The sequence below is a fragment of the Pithys albifrons genome, chromosome 31, assembly GCF_047495875.1.
Source record: "Pithys albifrons albifrons isolate INPA30051 chromosome 31, PitAlb_v1, whole genome shotgun sequence".
NCBI lineage: Eukaryota > Metazoa > Chordata > Aves > Passeriformes > Thamnophilidae > Pithys > Pithys albifrons.
The window spans coordinates 285,645-304,107 of record NC_092488.1 but is presented as its reverse complement, the minus strand read 5'-3'; the positions used below and the strand labels follow the sequence as shown (position 1 = coordinate 304,107).

At 46.7% G+C, this 18,463-nt stretch overlaps 2 protein-coding genes across 2 annotated transcripts in view; one reads left to right on the top strand and one right to left on the bottom strand.

Annotated features, from left to right (window-relative positions):
- The window catches only part of LOC139684016 (zinc finger protein 850-like), a 124,959-nt gene that overhangs the window by 17,345 nt on the left and 89,151 nt on the right, over window positions 1–18,463 (top strand).
- On the bottom strand, window positions 2,628–3,593 carry LOC139684051 (olfactory receptor 14A16-like). The gene has a single exon (XM_071579656.1). It carries the CDS (start codon window positions 3,591–3,593, stop codon window positions 2,628–2,630), a length of 966 nt encoding a protein of 321 aa, XP_071435757.1.

Sequence of the window (18,463 nt, the reverse complement as noted above, 5' to 3'; positions counted from 1 at the left end):
ACATGCGGGGCCTCATGGACAAAAATAACCCTGAAATGTTTCACAACCTCATGGAATCAAGGGGTCATTTTGACACTGCTGAGTGTCATGGAAATAAAGTGACCCTGGGACACTGAGGAGCCTTTTCAGATCCAGGGGCAGTTGTGACACCACAGGACCTGATGGGCCAGAGGAACCTGGGGACACTCTTCAACCTCATAACTCAAGATGGCATAGGGACACTGTGGAACCTCATGGAAACAAGGGGCCACTGTGACAGTGCAGGACTTCATGGAACCAAAGGAACCCAGGAACACCGTGGAAAAGCATGGGACCAAGAGGCCATTGGGCATTCAGGGCCTCAGGGAACCCAAGGGGACCTGTGACATGGAGTAACCTCATGGAATCAAGGGGCCATTCTGACAGTGAGGAACTTTATGGACTCAAGGGGCCACTGTGCCCCTGCACAGTCTCATGGAACAAAATGAACCCTGGGACACAGTGGAACCTCATGACATCAACGGTCCATTGTGACACTGCAGGGGCTCATTGAACCAAAGGAGTATGGGGACAGTGAGATATCCCATGGAATCAAGGGGCCATTGTGACATGTGAGTCCTCGTGGAACCAAAGGAACCCTGAGGCATTTCAGAACCTCAGGAGCCAAGGGGCCAGTGTGATCCTAGAACTCCAAGGGATCAGCAGACCCGCTGCCTCCCCCCCACCGCCACATGGACCGGAGTCGTGGCTGCTCCTTGGGCCCCTCTGGAGTCAGCGTTTGCTTTGGCAGCAGAACTTGTCTTGGATGAGATACTTTCCAGATTTTGCTTTGCCCCCTCTCTCCCATGGTTTTATTTTTTATCTTGTTCCCCCAGGGGAAAAGGGGAATGGGAAGCACATGTTGATAACCATCTATACATAAAAGGGAGTTGAGGGCAGAGAGACAAAGTGATTTCTCTCTCTCTTGTTGCTTTGAACTCTTGATATTGTTGTCTTTGCTGCTGTATTTCTTCTCACTAAACTCTACTTTTTCACTTAATGCCTCCTCTTATTTTGTCTCTCTGTACTGGTGGGGAATAAAAGGGGAGTGAATTAATTTTACAGGATTTTCCATCACAATATTTGTCTTTAAGCCCAGACAGGTTGCTCAAGGCCTCCCTGAAAGGTGGCATCAACCATAAAGGACTTGAAAATCATTTGGTCCCATTGTATAGAGAGATAATAAGATGTTCTACAGTGGTATTCAAGGGCTGATCACTGGGAGATCTCACCAGGATGTTTCTGCCAACTGGAATTTTTTCTGTTGATTTTATTTGACACTCTTTGTTCAGCCAAATTCCCACCCACCACAGGTTCCACTTCTTCACTCCAGCTCTCACCAATCTGGCCATAAGGACACCATAGAAGACCATGTCAAAGCTCTTGCTAAAGTCTTGGCACACAACACCCCCTTTTTTCCATCCCACATGGTTTCTGCAATCCCTTCCTTGTCCTTCCAAAACCTGGAGATGGCTGCAGAGGACTTCCCATATCCCCTTCTCTGCTGAGCCTGACCAGTCTGGAACTCTCTCAGTCCTCCTCCCTGCCCTGTTTGCAAACTGGTTCCATGTCTGCTTTTCCCAAGTCCCCAGGAATCTCTATGATGGCTCTGGCCTTCCCAAGGTGTGTGAGAGAGGACTCACAATGACACTGCCCACCCTCCTCAATATCCCTGAAACCAAAGGCCTTTTCCATATCCCACAGTTCCAGTTTAGTGCCCACAACACAACACAGGCCTGTCCAGCTCCTTGGGGCCATTCAGAAGGGAGGCAGCAGGGATTTCTTCCTACAGGAACACCACCCTTTGTGCACTCCATGGCTGCCCAGAGCACTTTCCCTGGTGCCTTCCTGCCCTGAATGTTTCTGGCCATCAGGCTGTAGGTGAGAGGGGTGAGCAGGTGCTGAGGATGATGTAGAACAAGGGCTGTGTCAGACTCTCTCATGAGGGCTGTGCTGGGCAAGGCTGAGGGTGCTGCAGAAAACAGTGGCACTGTTGAGGTGAGAGGGGCAGGTGGAGAGACCTTGTGGCTGCCTGTGCTGGGCAGGAGCTGCCCCAGGATGGCAGCTCTGAAGCACACACAGGTTGCCAGTGTGATCAGGAAGGGGAAGGCTGGATCAGAAAATCAGGCTTGGAACACAAAGAGCAGCAGTGACATGGTGTCACTGCAGGAGAGTTCCAGCACTGGAGCAAGAATGCAGAAGTGGTGCAGTATGTCAGGGCCATAAAGGTGTCTGGGACAAGAAGGAAATGATGACTGTGGGTGACAGGACTCCCAAAGGCCAGGGTGCAGCTTTACTGGAGACAGAAATTCCTTGTTTATGCCTGGCCTTGCTGTCACCTCCTGCCAGTGGATCCATGGCCCCTTTGTGTCCCACTGCCCAACAGATGGTGCCACAGCCCCCTGTACAGCCCCAGCCCAGGGCAAGGGCAACCAGGGTGGGGAATGGCCCCTCTGGTAGGATGCCCAGGGCAGTCCTTGGGCTTGGTGACAGAGATGGGTGTCCAAGTAGAAAAATGAATTTAATAATGACATTTCATTGAAAACAGTAACATCAGAAGAGGAAAAAAAGTTATAAATGAGGACAGACTTGGTCTCTCATGACATACACTATAAGCCATTGACAGAGCAAAGCAGGGAGGTTTTAGCAGCTGAAAAGCATCCAGTGATCATTTTCCTCACAGCATCCTTGAGCTCCTGGTTCCTCAGGCTGTAGATGAGGGGGTTGAGTGTTGGAGGCACCATCGTGTACAGAACTGACACCACCAGGTCCAGGGATGGGGAAGAGATAGAAGGAGGCTTCAAATAGGCAAAGAAGACAATGGTGAGAAACAGGGAGACCACAGCCAGGTGAGGGAGGCAAGTGGAGAAGGCTTTGCGCTGTCCCTGCTCAGAGGGGATCCTCAGCACAGCCCTGAAGATCTGCACATAGGAGAAAACAATGAAAATGAAACATCCCAATAAAAGAAAACCACTAACCACAAGGAGGCCAAGTTCCCTGAGGTCAGAGTGTGAGCAGGAGAGCTTGAGGATGTGGGGGATTTCACAGAAGAACTGGCCCAGGGCATTGCCATGGCACAGGGGCAGGGAAAATGTATTGGCTGTGTGCAGCAGAGCATAGAGACAGGCACTGGCCCAGGCAGCTGCTGCCATGTGGGCACAGGCTCTGCTGCCCAGGAGGGTCCCGTAGTGCAGGGGTTTGCAGATGGCAACGTAGCGGTCGTAGCACATGATGGTGAGGAGAGAGAATTCTGTTTCAAAGAAGAAGAGAAGCAGAAAGATTTGAGCAGCACATCCCATGTAGGAGATGTCCCTGGTGTCCCAGAGGGAATTGTGCACGGCCTTGGGGACAGTGGTGCAGATGCAGCCCAGGTCTGTGAGGGACAGGTTGAGCAGGAAGAAGTGCATGGGGGTGTGCAGGTGGTGGTCAGAGGCTACGGCGCTGATGATGAGGCCGTTGCCCAGGAGGGCAGCCAGGGAGATGCCCAGGAAGATCCACAAGAGCAGGAGCTGCAGCTGCTGCGTGTCTGCCAATGGCAGGAGGAGGAAGTGGCTGATGGAGCTGCTGTTGGACATTTGCTGCCTCTGGATATGGGGACCTGTTGATGGAGAAAAAGACAGGGACAAGTCAGGACAGACTGCTTTGAGCTACACTGATGCCATTTCCCATAGACTGTCTCACTTTGACTCATCTACCCTTGTTCCTTCTCTGGGAAAATCCTTCATCCAGGTTTCTGATTTGAGCTCCCCTTGCACTGTCTGGGTGTGCCATGAGCAGTCAGGCCTGTGTGTGTTGGGCCTGGAGGAGCCATCTCTGCCCCACTGCAGTGGGTTTGTGTTCATGTGGCAGAAGGACTGGCTTGAACAGTCAGGAGTTTTCAATGCAATCACTCCTAATGCAGAAAGGCTTGTTGGCATCTGCACTTCCAATTTTAAAGGACTGTTTTTCCTACCCACATTCCATGCCTGGTTCTCTGAGGTCAGACATTCCCAGCCTTTCTGCTGCACTCGGCCTGAGCCACTGAGAGGTGTGGGAGGCAAAGGGATTCCTGTGGCTCAGGGCAAGGTAAAGAACTGGACAGTCTTCTTCCCCATTGCCCTGTGGTTGCACCTTTGGGGATCAGAGGACAATCACCTCCTCCATGTTACCCTGAGAAGAAACCAGAATGTGCTGAGAGCAGAGGGATCACTAAATGTCTCAGTCCTTCTGAAGGTCTCTGATGAAGACTGACTTCTTTCAGAGACACACAGAGTTCATTTGACAAACCTGAAGTAGAGAAAAGCCAGAACTTAGGGGATTTTACAAAGAGCACCCAACTTTCATGGGAGTTTCCAAGAGATAAGGTTTAACCTTCAGTGGAGTCATAATTAACGATCCAATTAGCGTAGACCTGTGCTTAGCTAAACAACAAATTGACAGGTTAATCCCAAGAAAAGAAACCAGAACACCATAGTTGGCAAAACCCACTGCAAGATCATACAGAGTTCATGAGGATGAGGAGCAAGAATGCGACCACCACCTGATGAAGTAACAGGATCTCCCCTCATAATATTCCTCAAAATGGACAGCTCCGCCCCAACTCCGCCTGCTATGAATATTATATTGCAATATTATAATTATGCATGAATATGTATGTAAGAATACTGTAATCCCTCACCAAAATGTATAAATACTGTAGCTTCTCACTGTAGATTTTGAAGCTCTTTGTCCGACGCTAGTCGGGGGCTTCCCAACGTTGTCTTAATAAATACCTTGCTGTTTATGGACTAAAACTTTGTCTCTAAACAGTTTGTTCTGCCTTTTTGGGCATCATATTCTGACGACTCTGGTGGGACAGTCCTGCTCCATCGGTGCTGAAACCCGAGGGGCTGGGGACACTGTAGGGCGCCCCCACGACCGAGTTTGCTGTCGGACAGTCTCCCTGACCCCTGGTCTCATACACCGGTGGACAAGGACCTCTCGAAGGATCAAAAGGTATTTATAACCGTATTTGAATGAAGGAATAAAGGTGCACTATAAAACTGAATCGAACAGGGCGAGGAGGACGCTCCCAGGTCTGAGGTTAGAGTCCCCAGAGCCTGAGTCCTGAAAGGGGTTAGAGTCCCCGATTTTAAGAGGTTTTTTTTAGGGGTTAGAGTCCCCTCAAGAACATGGATTTGAATCTCACGAAGGCAGAATAGCGTATGAACTTATTACTATATATGATGCTGCTATGTATGTGGAGTGTGATGCTAATAATTGTGTTGTTTTAGCTGTTTGAACTATATGTGATGCTACTATGTATGTTGAGTGTAATGCTAATAATTGTGTTGTTTTAGCTATTTGAATTATATGTGAAGTTGGTATGTATGTTGAGTGGGGTGCTAATAATTGTGTTGTTTTAGCCTTTTGAACTACAAGAAAGAAAAAAAAAAAAAAAAAAAAGAGAGAGAAGGAGATTGCTGTTAACTAATTCCTGTAAGCTATTAGATTTCAAGAGTTCTGTATGGGAGAAGGTACTGAAAGGCTGTCTGTAGAAGGGCTTTGTTCCTCTGAGCCTCTGATAAAGATTTGTCCAAATTGTGAATGTTCGCTGTTTATGATTGCTAGATGTAATGTTTGCAGTGGCTTAATTTTTGATGAAGATCGTTTGCCAGGGGTGTCATATATAAGGTGTGACCATTGTTTCTCAGAGCAAGCTCTGCATATGGTTAAGTGGGTGGAATATTTCTGTAAGAGAACTCGAGGCTTAGTCTTTCTCCAAATGCTTTCAGACCTGTTGTAATAATAGAATCAAGCTGCACCAGGGACCACCTGAAAATCCTGCGGTCTACAGCGACATCTTGTGGCCTCCCCTGGTAACATCATTATTTTGATCCAATATTAAGGGGGGGCAGTCAGAGGAGAGTGCAAGAGTGTGAAAGAGAGTGAATGAGACGCAGTCTGACTGCGAAGCGAGTGAGGAGTTCTGATCTACGTTTCCGCGTCCTTCGCGAGAAGGCCGGCTAGAGACGAACGAAGCGATTGACAATCTAGTGGGAGTAAATATTGACAATGGGCAGTCAACCGAGTAAGGAAGGTAAAGAAATAAATTTAAAAACCCCCCTTGGGTGTATTCTGAAACACTGGAAAGAGTTTGGAGGGGTCCCGGGTGGAAACATGAGTAAAAAGAAGCTGTTAAAGTATTGTCAAGACTGGTGGCCATTATATACCTTAGACGAGGGAGAAAAGTGGCCCCCTGAGGGGAGCTTGAATTATAATACAATGCTGCAGCTCCTTCTGTTCCTCCGCAGATTGGAAAAGTGGGATGAGGTTATATATTGTGAAATGTTTTTTTCATTGAGAGACAAACCAGAGTGGCAGAGAGATTGTGGGGTAAATATCCCACCCCAAGACCCTTTTGTGTTAGCACTAGAAAAAGATCAGAAGAATTCTAAAGCAAAAAAGCGTTGTTGTGATGCCTGCAGTATTGGAAAACAATGTCTTAAATATAGAAAGAGACGAGATAGTGATAGTGAAAAAGAAAGCCTTATGGACATAACAGACTTGATACAGAGATTTCAAATATTTGAGGCTGCCACAAAAACAAAAACAATCAAAGGTGCTCCTGTGACGCCAGGAACGGTGGAAAAACAGGATAGCGAGGAGGATACTTCGAGCGACACAACACAAGGAAAAAGCAGAATAGAAACCGCCAACGCTGCAGAAACTGGGACATTACCGAAAACCCCAGACACAAGAAGACTGAAAGGCAAAACAGACACTGAAAGTAGCAGGGACAGTGATGAATCAGAAGGTGCCAGCCATTCCTATCAAACCAGGTCGGCGAAGCAAAAAGGCAGCAAAGGGAAAACAGGAAAGAAAGCAGATAGTCGTTTAATTGCTCCCCTTAGACAAGTAATAAATCTCAAAGGAGAACAAGGAAGAATAAAGGTCCCCTTTTCATCAGGGGAGTTGGATAGATGGAAGGAGGCAGTGAAGAGTTTCAGGGAAGAACCAGAAAGTATAGCACAGAGATTTGAATTAATAGCTAGGAACCAAGACATTGACTGGGAGGATACGGACTTGTTATTGAATGCATTTACTCCTACTGAGAAGGAGTTGGTGCTAAATGCGGCTAGGACGCACGCGAGGTCCTTACGGGGAGATTTAAGGGATATTTTCCCTAGAGAAAACCCGAGATGGGACGTGAACCGACCAGAAGACTATGCAATGTTGAAGCAATATCGAGAAATAATTGCCGAGGGTTTAAGGAATGCGATTCCTAAGGCAATAAATTGGGCTGCCCTATATCAAATCAGACAGGATACAGGGGAATCACCTACCGACTACTTAGATAGACTCAGAAAGGCAATGAGACAATATACTCCCTTGGATCCCGCTTCGGAAATAGGCATTGCACAACTGGTCGGGCTGTTTATAGGGCAAAGTAATCCAGACATAAGAAGAAAGTTACAAAGATTAGGTCACCCAGACGACAAAAATCTGGAAAAATTGATGACGGAAGCCTGGAGAGTATATAACAATAGAGAAGAAAAGAAACTAGCAGGGAAGCCACCACGTTTGGTAGCTATGACCCAGGGATTCCCTGAAACATATGGTCAGTACCCTGTGGGGACCGGGGGCAGGGTCCCTGGATCTAATACAGGAAGAAGGGGTCGTGGTAACTTCATGCGAGGAAGGGAAGGTGCACACGTATCGCAGAGAATAGGACCAAATCAGTGTTCCCACTGCCTGCAAATAGGTCACTGGAAGCGGGACTGTCCCCTCCTGGCAATAAAAAGTGCTAACTCTGCCACCACTATTGCACATCAAAGCAATCAATGAGGAGGACCGGTGGGTTGTTCCCTAGCGGACCCACTGGTTAAAATAACGCTGGGGGAGGGTAATGAAGAACTAGATTTTTTAGTCGACACTGGAGCAACATTCTCGGTTTTAAATCAAAAATTGGTACCACAAAGTGATGAATCTGTAAGAGTCATAGGTGCAACAGGCCAACCAGAAAAGGCATTTTTCCTAAAACCCTTAAAGTATAAAATTGGGAAACAGATGGGAATACACCAATTCTTGTATTTACCTAATTCTCCTAAGCCTTTATTAGGGAGAGATTTGCTGGAGAACTTGGGAGCGGTCATTAAATTTAGTAAGGGGGAACTGGAATTTTTGGTTAATGAAGACAGATGGATAGCTGCTCTAAGCTTAGCTATGAGCAGCGTTGAGCCAGAGCGAAACAATGAAAATAACAAGCGAATCATGGACGAAGTGTATCCCTTGGCCTGGGCAACGGACACACCTGGGAGGTCGAAACAAGCAATACCAATAAAGGTTGAATTAATACAAGGGGCAAAGCCGGTAAATAAAAAACAATACCCACTAAGGCTGGAAGACAGAGAGGGAGTAACACCCATAATAAAGAAGTTTTTAGAATTAGGATTGTTAATAGAATGTGAGTCTGAATTTAATACACCCATCCTGCCAGTAAAGAAACCAAACGGAACATATAGATTGGTACAGGACTTAAGAGCTGTAAATGAAATTACAAAAACTATACATCCGGTAGTGGCCAATCCATATACCCTTTTAACCAAATTGAAAGATAACTTAATCTGGTTTACAGTGTTGGATTTAAAAGATGCATTCTTTTGCCTTCCCTTAGCGTCAGAAAGTCAGAAGATTTTTGCTTTTGAATGGGAATCCATTGGGGGGAGAAAAACTCAATTAACATGGACGGTGTTGCCCCAGGGTTACAAGAATAGTCCCACAATTTTTGGGAACCAATTGGCTAAAGAGCTAGAGCAATGGGAACGGCCGCCAGGAGATGGCGTTCTTCTACAGTATGTCGATGATCTGATCCTGGGAAATGAGAAAGAAGAAGATTGTGTTCAATGGACCATTTCGCTTTTAAATTTCTTGGGCTTAAACGGATACCGAGTCTCCCAACAAAAGGCCCAGTTAGTACAAAAACAAGTCGTGTACTTGGGATATGAAATCTCAAAGGGACAGAGATCTCTAGGAACAACAAGGAAAGAAGCTATATGCCAGATGCCTAAGCCCCAAACACCTAGAGACTTACGAGCCTTTTTAGGGATGACAGGATGGTGCCGGTTATGGATATACCAGTACGGGATACTGGCAAAGCCACTATATGACTTACTCAAGGACACCAAAAGGACTGTCGAGTGGACTCCTGAGGCTGAGGCAGCATTCAAAAGATTAAAACAAGAACTTATGAGGGCCCCGGCACTGGGTTTGCCAGATGTGACGAAGCCTTTTTGGTTGTACTCTCATGAACGCCAGGGAATGGCAATGGGGGTGTTGGCCCAACAGCTGGGACCATGTAAAAGGGCTGTGGCATACTTCTCGAAGCAACTGGATGAGGTGAGCAAAGGATGGCCTACATGTCTAAGGGCAGTTGCTGCCGTAATTCTGAACATTGAAGAGGCCAGGAAACTCACATTGGGACAAAAGATGACAGTGTTAGTATCTCATACTGTATCGACAGTATTGGAACAGAAGGGTGGCCATTGGCTGTCACCCTCGAGATTCCTGAAGTACCAGGCAATACTGGTTGAATCTGATGACATAGTAATTCAGGTCACTAACGTTGTCAATCCAGCTTCATTTTTAGAAGGAAGGACACCAGAGGAACCACTTGAGCATAACTGCATGGAAACTATTGAAGCAGTGTACTCCAGCCGTCCTGACCTCAAAGAGATACCAATCCCGGAAGCAGAGAACTGGTTCTCAGACGGCAGCAGCTTTGTGAAACAAGGCGTGAGGATGGCTGGGTATGCGGTAACCACTACGGAACAGGTGATTGAATCAAATCCTTTACCTGTGGGGACCTCTGCACAAAAGGCAGAGTTGATAGCCCTCACCCGGGCTCTTGAATTGGCAGACGGACTATGTATAAATGTGTGGACGGACTCTAAATATGCCTTCTCCGTAGTGCATGCTCATGGAGCGATTTGGAAGGAACGGGGATTATTAACCACCCAGGGGAAGGTTGTAAAACATGCAGAAGAAATCCTACGACTACTGGAAGCCGTCCAGCTCCCGGACCAAGTGGCCGTAATGCATTGTAAAGGACACCTGAAAGGTAACACCGTCCCAGAAATAGGTAATAGGAAAGCTGACGCAGAAGCCAAGTTAGCTGCAATAAAGGGTCAAGGACTACTAGTAACTGCATTAGTACCTGGAGAGTTGGATACTAACTTCCAACCGGAATATCGAGAAACAGATCATAAGTGGATACAGAGAAATAAGGGCAAGCTACTGGATAGTGGATGGGGCCAAATGGAAACAGGGCAGTTAATATTGCCAGGAAATATAATGTGGCAATTCGTAAAGACAGAACATGAGAAAACTCACTGGGGTTTAGATCCCCTCTATCAGTATCTTAAAAGTAGAATAGCAGGACCTAAACTATATACTACCATAAAACAAGTGACCTCCCGGTGTGAGCGCTGTCTGAAAAACAATCCAAACACTGGAACAAAAGTACACTTGGGAGCAATTAACAAAGGGAAATTCCCAGGGGAAATGTGGCAAATTGATTTCTCCGAACTCCCAAGGAAAGGGGGATATCGATATATGTTAGTTTTAACTGACACATTTTCTGGGTGGCCTGAAGCCTTTCCATGTAAGACATGTAAAGAAAAAGAAGTGATTAAAGTATTACTGAATGAAATTATACCAAGGTTTGGGATACCTAAAAATATTTCATCGGACCGGGGAACGCATTTTTGTGCAAAGATTGTTCAGGCAATCAGCAAGGCACTACAAATCAAGTGGCAATTGCATACACCCTATAGGCCCCAAGCCAGTGGGCAAGTAGAAAAAAATGAATCATCTTCTTAAACAACAAATTGCTAAGATATGTCAGGAGACCAACCTGCAATGGTACCAAGCCTTGCCTATTGCCTTGATTCGATTAAGGGTCAAGCCCAGATCAAAAGAAAAGCTGAGCCCGTTTGAAATCCTGTATGGGCGACCCTATGCAATGCAAATTGTGAACAGTGAAGCTATAGATCATATAGGCAACCAGTATGTATATGATTACATTACTGCGATAGGGAAACAGTTTGACAAAAATGCCACTATAGTAATAGGACAACAGCCTAGACAACCCGATAACAAGTTGCACCCCTTTAACTCTGGTGACTGGGTATATGTTCAGAATCTTTTAGGAGAACCCCTACAAGAGAGGTGGGAGGGACCGTTCCAGGTATTGCTGACCACCTTCACGGCAGTCCGAATAAAGGAACGACCTACCTGGATCCACTACTCACGGGTTAAGAAAGCCCCGGAACCTGAACAAGAAAACTCCCCCTCAGAAAATGGATGAACGTAATCTCACTAAAATACAGAGGCGGCGCTGGACAAGAGCCCTGTTACCAATAGTTAAAGAGGTTAAGCCAAACGTAAAAGCATGGGGAGTAATATCCCTGGCTCAAGAATTAGCCCACACGGGAGGAAGGAATTGGTCGAAATCATCACAGATCAGAAAAAGAATATCAAAAGGACCAAGATATTTTTGTGGATGTGGGAAGGATGGGTCCCACTACCGTTGGTACAAAGTGTTGTGTGGTGGGTGTCAGAAAATTTGGTGGGTACATCAAAATTATTACAGACACTACGGTACTTGTATGAGTTGCGACCGTAAATTTAATCAGGATATCACAGACCGCTATAGAGATCTGTTAGAACAACATTGGTCACCACAAGATGTAGAAAATCTACACATAATATCAACATTAGTAGTAGAAAACAGGGATCATTGGTATTTAATGAATCTGGAACATTGGACTAGGAACGCAGTGCGGAGAATCCTTTGTGAGGATAAAACCTGGGCAATAGCTGAGTATTGTGGGGCAGGAATCGGGGCTCACTATTTGCAAAATTATGACGAGGAATCCTGGGAAAGAATAACGGGAATGTCTGTTTCAGGAGTAACTGTTTCTGCCCCCTCAACTCCCTGTAGCCTGGACCAGGAATTTCAAGGAACGACTCTCCACTAAAGGAAGAAGGATCCCTAACGACAATCATTGACAATGGATTTAACCATGCTCCTCATAATGATTTCGGGACACTGGATAAGTATAATTTTATCGTTTGAGTTGCAATGGCCTTGGTCTACTGCACGAATGAGGAAGGCGCTTATGTGGTCCGAAGCGGAGGATCCACAGTCTAGCCCAGAAGTCGACCAGTATTTAGTTATCTATGTCTTGCACAACAACCAACCATATATGCCATATGATTGGCAATACACAGAGAGTCAAGGAAAACTAACGAGTATAACTGGGAAAAGAGGGGAAGAGATTCAGATAGGATGTAAACCTGCCAATTTGGTGAGTCAGGATAAGGGACAGGTTAGACTAACCATAACCCCGAAGAAAGGCTCAATCCTTACATTCAGTAAAGAGATACAACATCCAGTATGGGTAAAAAGAGAAGGATCAGTTAGCTGCTTATGGGACACAGTAGGAAGCAGTGGAGAGGAGAAATGTGAACTAAAAATGATTTTAACTCAGTTTGTCACAGTAACTTGTATATGGTTAAATAGAGATCGAGCGGTATCGGACCAGTTTATGATCCATGTCGCAGAAGACACCCCTATTACTACTAAAACCCCCACAACTTCAGTACTTCTCAGCCCAATTTGTAGAAGAATACATAATCTGACTTTTATTGGTCCACAGGTAATAAGCCACTCAAATGGGCAGAAATTGTTATTAGATCCCGCATACTCACTAAAAAGAATTAAAGTTAATGTCCAGGTAGATGTTTCGCAATTACGAGGGGAATGCCAGCCCTTTATTCAGCAGAGCCTCACAGGCTGGAATGCATGGCTGGCAGCTAGATCCTATCCCCAGCGAGTCCGTAGAGATGTAACTGGATGGTTAGGGACGGGATTAGGAGTATTGAACACGATCGACCAGGAGGTATTAGTAAATAAGTTAAGCTCAGTTACTTCAGATCTGGGGAGACTTAGGGTTCCCATAAGCTCATCTATGTTGGCCCTGGCCGAAACACAATCGGTAGCAGTCAAACTGCTAACCCTATTAGCTAACCACACGGCTGAGGATTTCCTTAAGATTGCAGAATATGCTGGGGATGTTAGCAGGACGGTTGCACTCGCTCTCCAATGCATCCAAACACAGCAGTGGGTACAGTCTGTAACAGCTGGAATTATAAGGGAAGGAGTCTCAGGAATTTTGCCTCAAGAAGTAAGAGAACTAATAGCTAAAAACAATTCCACTACCCAGTTTGAAAGGGATCATCAAGCCTGGTGGCACCTGGTAAATTTTACCTACAATCCCCAACATGAACAAATCGAGGCATATGTACTCACGATCAGTGCCGCCAGGGAACGAACTGTTTTTCCTGTCCTGACTCTGGGGACAATGCACCAAAACGTTTTAGTTCGACCAATTGATCATAACGTCTGGGCCAGTTTTGATTACATTAAGGGGAAATGGATAACAGTCAGCTTAGAAACGTGCATCTCCAAAGGACACTTAGGTTATGTCTGTGAAAATACTATTGTAGAAGGAGAAGACCTGTGCTTAGACACTGAAAATAGCGTATGTACCTTTGAAATGTTACCCCACAATCAAACCAAATCGCAGGTATACTATATCGGCAATGGATGTGCATGCCTTAGGACTCTCTGTACTGAACTCACAATTGACCATTGCCATGAAACAACTAATGGTACTAACTTTTGTGTATGTAATTTTACTCGCATTATAGGTTGTGATTTTGACTACACTGCTCCGATAACTACTAAACAGCTGATAGAAGTAAATTATAGCCTGTATCATAATATACCACACCTGCAAATAGGTATGGATATGGCAAGTAGAACACGATACAGCAAAGATAAAAACTATCCTGACAAAGGTAGAGCGAGAGGGAGAACAGCATTGGTGGGATATCCTAACAGGACGTTCCCCTACTGCAACACAGGTATTCAATTCTCTAGTGCATCCAATGATAGCTATAGCCGTAAGTACCGTCCTGTTAACACTCCTGAATGTATACTTGTGGTACAAGATTAGCACCATAATTAAGAGAACCCAAACTTTATGGATTATGGTGAAAACAGCACAAAATTCTTTTGGGCTTGGCGGAAGAATCCGCAAGCCATAAGAAAAGGGGGGGAATGAAGTAGAGAAAAGCCAGAACTTAGGGGATTTTACAAAGAGCACCCAACTTTCATGGGAGTTTCCAAGAGATAAGGTTTAACCTTCAGTGGAGTCATAATTAACGATCCAATTAGCGTAGACCTGTGCTTAGCTAAACAACAAATTGACAGGTTAATCCCAAGAAAAGAAACCAGAACACCATAGTTGGCAAAACCCACTGCAAGATCATACAGAGTTCATGAGGATGAGGAGCAAGAATGCGACCACCACCTGATGAAGTAACAGGATCTCCCCTCATAATATTCCTCAAAATGGACAGCTCCGCCCCAACTCCGCCTGCTATGAATATTATATTGCAATATTATAATTATGCATGAATATGTATGTAAGAATACTGTAATCCCTCACCAAAATGTATAAATACTGTAGCTTCTCACTGTAGATTTGGAAGCTCTTTGTCCGACGCTAGTCGGGGGCTTCCCAACGTTGTCTTAATAAATACCTTGCTGTTTATGGACTAAAACTTTGTCTCTAAACAGTTTGTTCTGCCTTTTTGGGCATCAGTAGTAAATATTGAAGTAAATGATTAAGAATTTTCATCTGTTCACTTGTCTGTTGTTTTGTCTATTCATTTTTCATAATAAATAGTTATTTTGATAAAGGTGTATCTGATTTGCCATCATTAAAACCTGCAGGAGAATGTTATTCGATCCTACTTCTTTAATTCCTTAAATTTCAACCACAGAGTAAACCTGAGGCTAAGATTGGATCCTGTCACACTCAGGCTGCTTTCTCAGAAGGAGTGTGCAAAGCAAGGGGGCCTTTTCTGCACCTCTCAGCTCAATGAGACAGCTTCTCTAATAAACTCTGTCTGATACTTCTATTTCCCCCATGAGACCACGAGATTCCACAGTGTCCCAAGACTCCTTTCATTCCATGAGCTTCCACAATGTCCCAGAATTCCTTTGGTTCTATGACCTCCTGCAGTGTCCCAATGACCCTTGGATTCCATGAGGTTGCACACAGTGACAATGATCCCTTTGGATCAATAAGACTCTGCAGTGTCACACTGGGCCGTTCATCCCATGAGGTTCCACAGTGTCACACTGGTCCTTTATGCTCCACAAGGCCCTGTCCTGTGACAATGGCCCCTTAAATCCATGAGATTTCACAGTGACCCTGTGACTCCAAGAGGTTCTGCAGTGTCACAATGGTGGTTTCAGCAATAGTGGAGCTATTATTTTAATAATACAAAATAGAAAGAGAAAGAAATAAGGTCACCAAGGGCATCCAAGAAGGTCCAGAATGGACAGATGGAGAAAGGAATTTCACTCCCAAAACAAGTCCGCTGACACAAAACATCACCAAGGACTCTAGATCAGTTGAAAGCTTTGTATTCCAAGGAAGAGCAAGGGACGAGGGAGAGATGTCAGTGCAGGAAGGTGCCAGCCAGGTGGGGCAGTCAGGGGGATGACAACAGCCTGCAGGGAAAGGGGCAGGGCTTGGACACTGTAGGACAGTCTGGGCTGGAGAGGAGACAGGGGTGTGCAGAAGCTGAAAGGCCCTGCCAGAGCCAACTTGTGCAGGCCTTTGGCCATGTCTGCTGTGTGTGCCACTGATGGCATGAGGAGACAAGTGAGCCTTGCAGCCCTGGGGCCTCATTGCCTCCTTGTCCCTGCTCAGCAGCCTGGGAGGTGCCACCCCATCGTCCTGCCCTTGGCATTTCACATCCTCACATCCCAGTGCCCCAGGAAGAGCCCTGAGGAATGAGAGGGAGAGACAGGATCTCCCTTTCCAGGGACTGGGTGGCATGGCTGTGACATTTCCTTAACGTGGTCCAGGCTTAAACCTCTGGATTAGTGAAACACATCCAGGTTTATTCAGCATCAGAGCCAACTTTACTTTGCCTGTCCCCAGCTGTCAGCACTACCTCCAGTTTTCTGCTCTAACTGGAACCTGGGGACATTTTCTCCTTTGTGTCCCTCAGTGAGACCCATTCAAACTACAAGAAACTTTGGAGTTGCAACACGACTTTGAATTCCTGTGAGGTTTCCTCGAGTTCCACTCAGGGCCTGATGTTCAGGGAGTCAGGACCAAACTCCCCCCAGGGTTTGTTGTTTTGATGCTGAGCTGGGCCGGGCTCCTGGCACACAGGGAGCTCCTGGCAAGCGGGCAGTGCTGCAGAGAGACAGCTCTGCCCAGGAGCAGCTCCTGTGCACAGCCCAGCAGGGCTCAGGGCACTGCCTGCAGACACCCAGGGCACAGGAGAGCAGTGAGAGGGAAGTTAAGCACAGTTTGGAAGAAGACAGAGGAGAGCTTGCTTATATCTCACTAGAGGAGAAATTATCACTCTGAAACAGTCAAACTTTAAGGAGGATAAACTTCAGTTCCTGGAGGGATCTCCTAAACTGGCACATCCTGCAGCTTTTAGGACCTTCCTGGAGGACTCTCCCAGTTCCTCCAGTGCAGAGGAGGTGGCCACACAGCAGAGCTGGGTTTGCCTCCTGCACCATCCGAGGGACAGAGCAAGGCAATCCCTGTTCCCATTGTGTGCTGCAGGTCTGTGAAGGTGGGTGTGCAGCCAGGGGTGCCCAGGGCTGTGGTGCAGAGCAGGGTCCTGCAGCCCAGGGTGCTGTGCTGGGGCAGGGACTCTGCTGCCTGCCAGGGGCAGCTCTCAGCCAGCCCGGGGAGCTGCTCACAGGTCTGGGGAGAAGCTGTGGGAGGAAGGAGCAGCCCTGAGCAGGGCAGGGTCCTGCTGCTGAGAGGGTGCTGTGTGGGTCAGGGCTGCTCACAGCTCCAGATCCACCTGGGAATGGCTCTGGATGACACTTCCTGAGAAGATGGTAAATCAGAGATTATTGTAACAAGGTGCTTTCCTGAGCGTGTTTTCAATTTACTCCTTGGAGCAGGGTGAGATTGTTGGGGGATGAGAGACGCACAATAGGAGGTGGAAGGGACACACAAGGACCATCAGCACAATGTTTGAGCATGTACTGAGACTGCTGATGTGTAACTCTGAGTCAGTCTGTCTTCTGGGATCCTCCTGAAGTGCCTCAGCTATGGACAGCACCAGGATCACCTTTTCTGGGCCCATCAGGGTTGTTGTGACCTGCCCTTTCCCACCTGCAAAGAGAACATGCCCCAGGCAGTGCCCTGCAGACAGGCAGGTTTCTGTAGGGTTGGGGTGAGTGCACAGAGGGTGGGATGGGACTGGGAGTGCTGAGAGGGAAAAGGCACCTGCCAGGAGGAAAATGTCCAGGCAGCAGGGATATGATCAGGGAATGAAGGGGAGCTAAAAGGAGAAATGCTGTGGGAAGGAGGGCACTGTTGGTGTCTGTGAGGTGGCACAGCTGGGTCAGGGTAACACTGCCCTCAGTGCCTGCTGTCTCTGCCCTGGCCTCTCAGAGAAGGCACCACAATATTTTTCCTTCTTTCTCCACTACTCTGATACTGTTCTTGTCTTGTTCTCTCAGTGAGGCTCTGGGATTTGCAGCATCTGAGTCAGGCACTGCCCTTGTGATTCCTGTCATGCAGGTGTGTCCTTAGGAATGCAATGTTAAAGCTTTCCTCTAACCTGTGGGCTGTGTGCAGTGTGTGTGACAGGGGAATGAGCTGACTCTCCCTTAATGAGCCACCATCCCCAGGGCACTCAGGGATCTCCTTGTCATGTCCTTCCAAGCACTGAGCTGCCCTCCTGGATGCAAATCTCTCCTACTGCATATTTGTGCTACCAGAATTCCCCATGGAGAAGCACAGAGATGTTATAACTGAGGAAACACTGTTGGGTTTGTCAAATGAACTGTGTCTTTGGCAGAATTGATTCTTCCCCAAAGACCTTAAGAAAGGCTGAGACATTCAGTGATCCCTCTGCTCTCAGCAGGGTCTGGTTTCTTCTCAGGGTAACATGGAGGAGGTGATTGTCCTCTGATCCCCAAAGGTGGAACCACAGGGCAATGGAGAAGAAGACTGTCCAGTTCTTTACCTTGCCCTGAGCTACAGGAATCCCTTTACCTCCCAGACCTGGCTGTGGCTCATTTTGTGTGCAGCAGAAATGCTGGGGATTTCTGACCTCAGAGAAGCAGGCATGGAAAGTGGCCAGGAAAAGTATTCCCTAAATCCCCTTCCTGCCATCCCTGTCCTTAAGAACTGAGAGTGTAGATGCTAATAAGTTTTCTGCATTAGGAATGATTCCATCTGACAAATCCAGAATATGCCACATGTCCCCAAACGCACCGCAGTGGGGCAGGGATGGCTTCTCCAGAGCCCACACACACAGGCCTGGCTGCTCTTGGCACACTCAGACAGTCAAAAGGGAG